The sequence below is a fragment of the Buceros rhinoceros genome, unplaced genomic scaffold (assembly GCF_000710305.1).
Source record: "Buceros rhinoceros silvestris isolate BGI_N320 unplaced genomic scaffold, ASM71030v1 scaffold18483, whole genome shotgun sequence".
Classification (NCBI taxonomy): Eukaryota; Metazoa; Chordata; class Aves; order Bucerotiformes; family Bucerotidae; genus Buceros; species Buceros rhinoceros.
Window position 1 is genome coordinate 17,793 of NW_010402034.1, and position 10,045 is coordinate 27,837.

At 45.6% G+C, this 10,045-nt stretch overlaps 1 protein-coding gene across 1 annotated transcript in view; it reads right to left on the reverse strand.

Moving 5' to 3' along the window:
* Positions 1-5,362, reverse strand: part of PPP1R14D (protein phosphatase 1, regulatory (inhibitor) subunit 14D) — a 6,693-nt gene extending 1,331 nt beyond the window's left edge. The window contains exons 1-3 of the mRNA XM_010132518.1: positions 5,180-5,362; positions 958-1,053; positions 712-744 (exon numbers count right to left, since the gene is read on the reverse strand). Coding sequence (XP_010130820.1) covers positions 712-744; positions 958-1,053; positions 5,180-5,362 — 312 coding nt within the window. The remainder of the gene's footprint in view (positions 1-711; positions 745-957; positions 1,054-5,179) is intronic.
* Between the last annotated feature and the right edge of the window lie 4,683 nt (positions 5,363-10,045).

The window sequence follows — 10,045 nt, forward strand, 5'->3', positions numbered from 1 at the left end:
GCTAGGAAACTTAACTGTAATGATTGCTACAACCAGTTTAATGTCAATGATAGTCATGCACCCACCTCATTTTCTGTTTGTCACTGTACAGCTACATAGGTTCAAAAAGATATGGTGACTGATTAATTGATGTCTAAGCACAACGTTCATATGCAATACGTGTGACTGAAGCAGTGATGGGCGACCCCACTTGGCACAGCCATGCAGCACAGTGAAGGCACTTGCTGTGTGGTGCACTGCACTGCAAGGACTACACTCCTCTGGACGTTTTGACAGCTTGTGGGATTTCTTTAACTCTCTGTGTTATTGGCATTCATAACACTAGAGTGGTTTAGGCTAAGAACGCATTTAGATAACAGCGTGCAGGATGGTTATGTGAGCTTTTCTACGCTGAGGACCAAATAGCAACTCAGCCTTGTCAGCTTAGGATGCCCAAAACATGGAATGAACTTTCTTTGGTGGTAAAGCATAATTCCTTATTTGCTCCACTGCTCTGCCTTCAGCTCAGGCATGTAGATTTATGTGTATTTTTCTAATACAGCAGAATAAAGTGACAAACACCTCCCACTGAGAATTAAACAAATCTGCAGTGTCATGTTAGGCACAGTAGTATCTTGGCTATTCAGACCAGCCACAATAAAGACACACTCTTACATCAAAATGTAACATATACATATACATATATATATATAGAGATGGTGCTTCACTCACCTCTGTTGGGCTGGAGCACTCATGGAGTATTTCCTAAAAATCAAGCGAAAGAATTTTAGTATTTTATGAGTTGACCTATTCTCCCCTCCCTACAAAAAAGGGTATATAATCTTACTACGTTTCAGAGACCAAGACACAGGGAAGCGTCATGCAACACTGTATGCACATACTCTGTTCCCCACACACCACTACTTCTCTTTATGAAGGAATTTGCTAACTTAAAGTTCCCAAGTCCCTCTATCCGACCTGTAGTTTTAATTTCTGTTCTTCATTAGGGACCTCCAGGAGATCTTCAAGATCAATTTGTGGTTCAGGAGCTGCTGCCTCTGTTTCCTCTCTCAGCTAAAATGAAAAAAATATACACCATAGTTAATAACTTCCAAACTTCTAAGAACTCTAGAGGCCATCTTTAGAGTGAGCAGCTGAGAAGGAATAAAACTGCTGCAAAGTTGAGGTCACGATATAAACAATCTCAGAATAAGGAGGTTCTTATAAAGAGGGCGGGGATTCCAGCCCCTCTGTGGTGTCTGCTACAGTCACCCATTCCAATGTACACATTCTTCATCTTTTCCCACCTCAACACTTGATATCACTGACCAGGGATCATCATCCATCGTGGGAAGACCCTTTCAAGAATATCCAACTACATTTGCCAACTGCAATGCAGTGCAAGCCAGCTTGAGACAACTTTCATCTATGAAGTTTGCACAAGTGTTCACCAAACAGAAATCCAGCAGGTTTAACCTTAGAGAGGCACAACTAATACAAGGAGATTTTAGGCTTTTAGGCTAAATGCTCTCACATAGTCAGTGTTTTTACTAAGGCTTTTTGCAGTAATGGAGAGAAAAACAATTACACTTTTGAAAGACTTAACGTATTTTGTCAGCTTTTTCTAACAGACATGAGAAGAATATAACAGTCTTCTTTAAGGGAAGAGAGAACCCAGGCTTTGGTGATTGGATACAACTGGATGCAGGGCAAGGGGTTGTTAGCTGGAAACATTAGTAATCTTGATCACAGACACCTTTTAGCTCCACATGTCTCTACGAGACTAAGGAAAGCAGGCTTGATTTCCAGTGTGTTTGCAAAATGAATCTCTGACAAGACAGCACCGGTGGTATTTTAACATAGTAATCAGCAGAACAAGGATACTGGGTAAACAGCACAGTACCTGAGTGCTGAGTAGCACTTATGGATGTGTGTGTGTGTAAAATTCTAAGCAATAAAAGCAATGCTTACAGGAAAAAAAAAATTGTTCCGAGCAGTCTCTGATAGGAAGTAGAAAACCTTTGTTCAGCTTTGTTACGCAGCTGACTTGACAATAAGTAATAAAACAGTTAAACATTGTACTGTGACCCACATAACATTTCTTCTTGAAAGTAGTAGTTTTCAGGTGACTGTTTAGACAACAGGTGTTGATCCAGCCTGACTGCCACTGGCTAAGAAGCTAAATAGGCCAGGAGGTTGAGGCAGGGTAGGAACTCCCTGCAGCGTTCTGGTCCTAGTATGGGTGGTATTTTGGCTTCCACACGCAGGGAATCATCCTGAAAATCAAAATTGGCTCCTGAGTCGTAGTTTTGTTGCAAGAAGCCCCATGGCAGTGAGTAGCAAAGCTTTCAGGTGTCCTATATCAGGAGGCGATGTTTGAACTGAACTTGCTGGCATTTGAACCTGCAGTGCTGTTTATTCTGTGACACGGGCTTCTGGAAGTCACGGAGGAACACTGGATTGCCGTGGGCAGGTGGAGCAAAGGAAAAAGCTGACAAAGAGACAATGGTAATGGCAGTCAATGGATCTCAGACTAGCAGGGCTAACTGAATAGTCTTGCCACAATGCACAAAGGAGAGCAGAAGGACGTGCTGGACACGTGGAACATGATTAATTTAGTGTGGGACATGTATTTATTTGAAAAGAACCTATGAAACCGCCTGTTGTACCCCATTAACAATCTCTGACCTGGCACAGCATTATGTGACTTAGTTCCTGATAGTAAATCTCTTAGGTTAGTCCAATTACACCAGGAATCTGGGAAAGCTGGTCTGCTGGAGAGATGCTAGCAAAGGCAATCCACAGGCAGCCTGTTCCTGTAAAGGCATGGCTGGATTCCTGGCTTGTGCCTGCTCATGTGTTGTACTAGGGGAAAAAAATTCCCCTTTGGGCAGCTACTCTGATGACAGTAAGCAGCTCCTAATTCTCAGAAAACCGGAAGTGATAACCTGACTCTTTTGTCTGACACCTTTACAAGTGTCCATCTGCAGACGTGGGCAAACAAGAGTAGCACACAGGGAGCCTCATCTTTGGGGCATGTTACTGGTGGTACCAGTGCTTCTCTATCTCAGGAAAAAAACCAAAACAAATACCAAACCCAAACCTTCTCTTTAAAATTGAAACAATTCCCCAAAGGGCAAGATGTTCTGTTACTCAAAGCAGCAGCCGTTCTCCTTGCTTATCTCCAGCAAATCTCAACAGTCCGGCTAAGAGCTGTCAGAGCTGAGCTACTCACCCCGGGAACAGGTCCCTAAAGCCGGTGCAGGCATGTTTGGCAAGTGACGCTATCGCTCCCAGTGTGCTTTGAAGAGCCTTCACTCACCAGGACCACCACCCCAGCACTCAGCAGACATGCTGATTTTGCCTGGCTAGGTCTAGCGATAACAGCGGCTCGTATGTACACGATGTGATACTTCGTAATGCCCTATCAAGAGGCCTAAGGTACAGCCGAGAAATTATTACTATCGTTTTATAAACTGTAGAAACAACTGGAAATTCACAACTAAGTCTGGAAGAGATTATGAGCATTTATCCTTTGCCATTTTTACTAAACAAGCTATGACATTGTTTGGGAAGTCTAAGAACGTTAATTAACGGAACAGGAGCAGTAATATACTAATTTTCAGAGGAACCTTACATTTGCAACAGAAGGACCTTTTCCTCCGTATTTGTTTTCTGCTGCACATTCTTTGCATACGGCATGAATTAAAACAGAAATCAGCTGTTTTTATCTCCCAACATGGCATGAGAAACAGGTGTATTCCCACAAATATCAAACAGGAAACTGTCACACAGAAAAGGATGATGGTAATAATAATAATGACCAGCAACAGCAATAACAATAATAAAGACAGCTTCAAAGACAGTTCCTGAAGGTTGGCTCTTCAGCTGTGGAGCTGACACCATTCTGTGGCTTTGAGGCCCAGAAAATCAGCCTGGGCAGTCAAAAGCTGTTCTGGACCATCATGGCATACAGCACTGAAATTGCCCTCCCGGGCTGTTCCAGTATGTCCCCTTCCACTGTTGACTGCAATCTGAAACTGCTTATGCAGCGGGTAAGCAATCATCGGCTCTTCCCTTGCATCTCAGAAATGTGCCTAATGCTGTGCTGGGATGCAAATACAGAAAACAGGGTAGTCCAGTCATTTAGTCACTCCAGGGCATGCATAAACGGTTTTTACACAATTTATTGAACCCATCTATGTCTTCTGGTGAAGATATACTGGGTTATGAGTCAAGAAATCTATGCTGTCTTACGGCATCAGCCTATAGTTAAAAACAAAACCCTTAATCAAGCTATTTAAATGGGTTTAAGACCATGATCTACAATGTGGGAAATCCTTTCACCTTTTCCTGTCACACACTCCAAAGGAATTCTCTCAAGCATGGAAAAGCACTGTCCCTTCTGAAAGCAAAAAATACGAATAGAAATAGTACTACCAGGTTAAAATTGCAGTGTACCGAGCCAGTGCTGGAATTTGACTCACATGGCACACCACGCTGAAGAAAAAATGTCACGTACCCTGCAACAGCTCCAGTAAAGATTGGTACCATTCAGGTGCTGGACCTCGGCACTCCTGGATCTTTCTTAGCGGGACAGCTCTCAGATAATCTGACAGGAAGAATTTAGGATGTGCAAAGGGAACCTCAGGCAAGAAGACAAATCTGGGAATTTGTGAAGATGAAGGCGTAAGATCTCTACATTTGAGCATGGTTTTGGTTTGGTTTTCTTTTTCCTTTTATTTTCCCTTGCTGCCAGTAACGTGTCCAAAGGCTGCAGCTACAGATGCAGCATTGTCCAGAGGGTCTCATTCCAGCAGCAGCTATAGCTACACCGTTGTGACCAAAAGGAAGAAGGATACACCGGTAACTCTAACCCACCTAGCTTAGATACTGCTTACAGCAAAGCCACTCGCCACACAGAGCTCAGCAACAAGAAGCGTCCTAGATTTGTACCTCTCTAGGTTCTGCTCCTTATGCTGATTGGTAGCTACACCACCCTCTTCTAGCTAGCTGGATTATATCGGTGCAAGCTTCTCTGACCACAGGTACACCTGTCAGAGAGCGCTGCAGCAGGTAGCAATAAAAAGACTGCAGAGGAGAGGCATCAGGCAGAGCAAGCAAACATCTGTCCCAGCACACAGGGCCTCTAGTCCCAGTCACCTGCTGAGTGAGGGGCTGATCTGTCCCAGCGACTCACCCGGCATTGGTACAGCTCATGCAGTTGGGTGTTGATCCATTCCTCCAGATCTAGCCAGCGCTGTAGGTCCTTGCGGTTGTACTTTATGGTTAACTTGCCCAGTTTCCTGTGTGATGATTCTTCCCCGGGTTTCTCTGGCATCTCGAAAGTCACCCGGGGCAGTGTGCTGGAGTTGCTGGCCATGCTCACCACTTCCTTCCCTGACAACAGGAACTTGCCTTCCGTGGTCTCCCTCCCTCCTTTTCTCTGTCTCCTTTAACCAGTGCTTCTCTGCAGCTAGTGGCTCACAGCACAAGCTGCGGGTAGATGCTAGGGGCGGGCAGCATCGGTGATCCCAGGACGAGAGGTGCAGGAGACCACAGGCCGGGCCAGCAGCAGGCTCTGCAGGCAGAGTTACAGCAGCAGATTCTTGGGTTTCACCATCTGGTGTGCTGGACAGGAGCAGGGAGGCAGGCAGAGGAGTTGTTGTAATAACATCTGTTGTTAAAAGAAGCCAAGTGAATCGGGGAATTGATGAACCAAGTTAATATTTAACTCAAGCTCCAGCTCCAAGAGGTGGGGAAGAAGGAGGTTTTAAATGACTGTTTTCCTACAGGCATAACTTGCATGTGCAACCTCAGAGGGCTCATCCATACATAATGCATTGAATCCTGCTGTATTCAAGCTCCACCATCCTCTGTAAACTACTTTGCCTGCAGCTACAGCATTTAGCTCCCATAGAAATGGGGTATTTGGCATTTTCCAGCTGAAGCACTAGACCCAGCACAGATAAGACAAGGTTTGGAGTTGGGTGGCTACATCCACTATTTAACAAGAGTGGGAATACTAGGTCAGTGACACTGCAAGACAAACTTGGGCTCAGCAGTCTCACTTTGCATTGTTCTACAACCTGTAAATTTATTCCAGCTTTCTCAAAAATTTCTGTGGAAATCCCAGTGGCCTGAATTTGAGATCAGTTGAGTAAGGCGCTTCTGAGATCATCAGCTGCTATTGTACTATATATTATTTCTTGGTTTACAATCTTTTTCTTACTGGTAGACAGGTTAAAGGTCTGCAGCATTTTAGAAGGATATGTGCAAGCAGTGCTGTTCAGAGGAACAGAAATCAGGCTGGCTGTGTTTGTGGGGTGCCAGAGCACTGGCACATCTGTGTTCCCTCTAGACCCTGTATCACACCTCTTTATTCATCTGCTCCCAGAGCCCTCCAGCAACCTGCCCTATTGAAGAGACAAACCAGCTGAGACCCTCCATCACAAAGCAGATCCAACAACCCCAGTCTCACTATTTATGTGGAAAAAGCAAGTAGGTTTCTGCTGCTCCTGGCAGACAAGGTACTTGCAGTTTGGAGACCGAGAGCTAGATAAACCAAAGGAAAAGCAACCAAGCCTTTCCCACTGATAGCTGCTGCTGGGCAGCACTGGGCAGTCTGCAGAGGGACGAGCTGGTCTTTGGAAGTTGCACCCTTTGGCAGTTCCCCCGCCAAAGCCACTTTCCTGTGCCCAGAGGGATGGTGGTACAGCCAGCCAGCATCATTTTGTGACAGAAAAATGGGCAGGGCAATACCAGCCCTTGTTTTTGTCCTGATTTTGAGCAAAAAATAAAATCCTGTTCTGATGAAAAATTCCACAAAATGCTGATCCTGTAATTTGCTTCCACATCAGTGAGGGATAAAGTATACCTGAAACTGATATCACCTTCTCTGCTTTTCAGGCAGATGAAAATTTATATCCAGAAGAGCTATCAGCTATTTAATTATAAGCAGCTTTACTCATTTTTCCTCACTGCTTGGCTGTATTCTCCCTATAATCTCACTCCTAAAACTGTCTTATTTAGACCAAAAATTCCCAGAAAAATCGGTGTTGTGAGAGGCTTGGAGCACAGTCAGTGACTGCAGATTCTTAGCTGTTAAAAACCTTGCAAAACTCACTGAACTTCCTAGAATGTGTTTACAGCTATTGACTTTTTAAAGCTTAGTATGCTGGCCCAACACAGACAGATTTTCCCTAGGTAACTCTGGACAAAATGCTACACACTGGCAGGTGTCAAGTTCCTGTGCTCTATTTTGGTGTTCAAGGACGGACATTTTTTAACAGGGAAAAACATCCTGTATTTTCTTTGGTCCCAAGGAACTCCAGGCAGGCTGGCATTAAGACCAGAGAAAGAAGACCAGACTTACAAGAGAAGTTAACTGGTATCCCTGAGTCTGTCCAAAATTTTGCAGTGGCTGAAGGGATGGCTGGGAAGTTGCCTGCTTCCTCCATCCCCTACGCTGACTCTGGTGCTCTCCGTTGAGCAATTCAGTTCAACATGAAAGATGGAGTTTGACCTGTTAATCCTGGCATAGTTGCCTGTTAATGCTGGCATAGTTGAGTTTATGAAGTACAGAATCCAGAGGTCACAAGATAGGTGTGAGGAAGAGGGAAAGGGGAATACAACCTGCCCTAATGGCTCTTCAAACAGCTTGAGCTGCTGTTGACTTGCAGCCTCACTTGAGTGTGAGCAATGGGCTGGGCTGAGATGTCACATCCGAAGAGGTCCACAGGCAGACTCACCCCATCATCTCTCTCTAGTGACAAAGTAATAAGCAGACCCTGGTGCCCTTGTGCTGCCCTATCGATGTCACACTACGACAAAGTAAGGCATCCAGGGGCCCTCTCAGGACAGCAGTAAGCCAAAATGAGCCAGATTACAGGATGCTCATCACACTGCTTTGGCTTATATAGCTTAATAATTAATTCTTCATAGTGCAAAGGTGGCAATATAGAAATAAGTGTTTACAGATAGAGTAGGCCTTCTCCAGTAATAAACTATTTTAATCTGTCATTAAAGCAAGAGGAAGAAGAAAAAGTGTGCAAGATCACTTTGTGAGGGTGTGGTAGAAGTTCCTGCAGGCCCAGGGTTGGATGCCTCATCCAGGGTAAGTGGTATTGCCCTTTGAATGAGGCAGCGTCTCCTACGGATGCACCCGCCACCTGCCAGTGATGGCAAGTGCCAGCTGCCACCAAACGAGAAGCCGCTGCATAACTACTCTCCCAGTGCTGCAGTCTGTCCAGTCCTTTCCTTTCATTACAGCAGATTCAGGGGGACAAAGGGACAGAAGGACATTCACCATTTTGTTTGGATAAGAGATCTCAGGCACGGCTGGGAGAGGAGATCCTGTTTTCAACCTAGTTCTCTGTTCTTACAGCCTTGGGTACACAAGCTAGACCAAAAGGTTTCAGGAGTGAATATACCTACCGGGGCAACTAAGTCATAGAGGCACATAACCTGTTTTTTCCACAGGAGCTGCACACATGTGCTGCACACAAGCACCAATGGACCTCCTACTGCAATTGCTGGTGATCGTGTTCCCTGCAAATCTGCTTGTCATTTATGTAGGTGAATAAAGCGGCCAACGTGTTTGAGTGCTAGACTGAAACGCTGTGCCCTCAGTTTCTATGCGTACAACCTGGGGTTGCTGCTCCTCCAGGCCTGCCCTAACAGTGAGATTTTGCCTCTGAAGGGAGCAGGGGATTCAACACTGTGGAACTGGGCATTTGTGACTGTCTATGGCCCCAGAGAAGGCCACCAAACCAAGCAGAGTATCTGCACCATGGTGCCAAGCAGCTGTGACACCGACCCGGGCAGCAGAGTAACCAAGAGCACGAGGCAGATCTGGTTACACGCCTCAGTTCTCAAAGCTAACAACCTCCAGCCCACACTGTGACCTAAGCTGGTGCTTCTCTTTCTCTAAGCTGCTGACTGTGGTGCATGCTCAATAATTCACCAGGGCCTCAGCTCGTCTTTCCAGAGAACCAGGTCAGCCCATTTGCCTCGAGTCCAGGACTAGAGAGGAACTTTTCCCTTCGAGATAGCCAGAAGACACTCTTCACCTGTCTTGGAAAATAATCACTTCCCTGTGGCTGCAAACAAGACAGTTAACATAAATTAAACCGAGGAAACAGCAGAGGTGACTGTATCAACACTACGCTGACACAACAAGATAAAGAAGTTCTGCACCCTCCTGTGAGCAGGAAGAGGCACAGAAAAAAGTTGTGCAGATCAGAAAATGTATCCAAAGCCAGAGATTTCAAAAATCCAGAGTCTTAAGTGAGCAAGCCCAGTACACCCAGCATCTTGACAGCCATCATCCACCTCCCTCATCCTCCAGTGTCTCCTCATCAGCATGGAAACCAAAAAGGGGGCACTGTTGCCCCAGAACTCTAGCAAGAAGAGGGAAAATGCATCATCTCTCACCTTCAACTCCTGGAGACTTAAAGAAGCGGCCAGGGGTTTCCAGCTCACAGAGTCCCCATCTCTCACCTGAACAGTAGGGCTACCTTTCTTTCCACCAGCATGCAGAAAGAAGCCTACATATTCCTCAGATGGGTGATTGGTAATCAGTCCTACTCCTCTTCCCCAACAGTCGCACCTTCCGTGAGGCAATGAAAAGGCAGTGAGAAGGAAGAATGTGGAAAGACAGAGGAAAACATTTCCCACCTTAGTATTTGATTGATCAACCTCAAATTGCACTCTTTGGCACCGCCTCAGGAAGTAGACAGGTCTTAGCAGTGAAGATAAGAGGTCAGACGAGATGACCTCCCCACCCCCCCTCCTGCCTCTGTTACTGGAAGTCAAGTGAAGGCTAATGGCTCATCGCCAGCTGAGAAGGGTTGTACTTACTGCTTTGGCACACACCGGAGGAGCACAGTGGGATGAGTAAGCATCTCCACTGAGAAGGCAGTCCCCCCACTCCCCCCTCCACCTTGAATACGTAGGTGAAGCTGACAACACGAATTAGATGCTGAGTGGATTATCTGGAGATTGTTAAAAACCTATCCGTGTCGTTTTATTGCCCTCCCTCTTGCATTGCTTTGCTGTTTCCCTA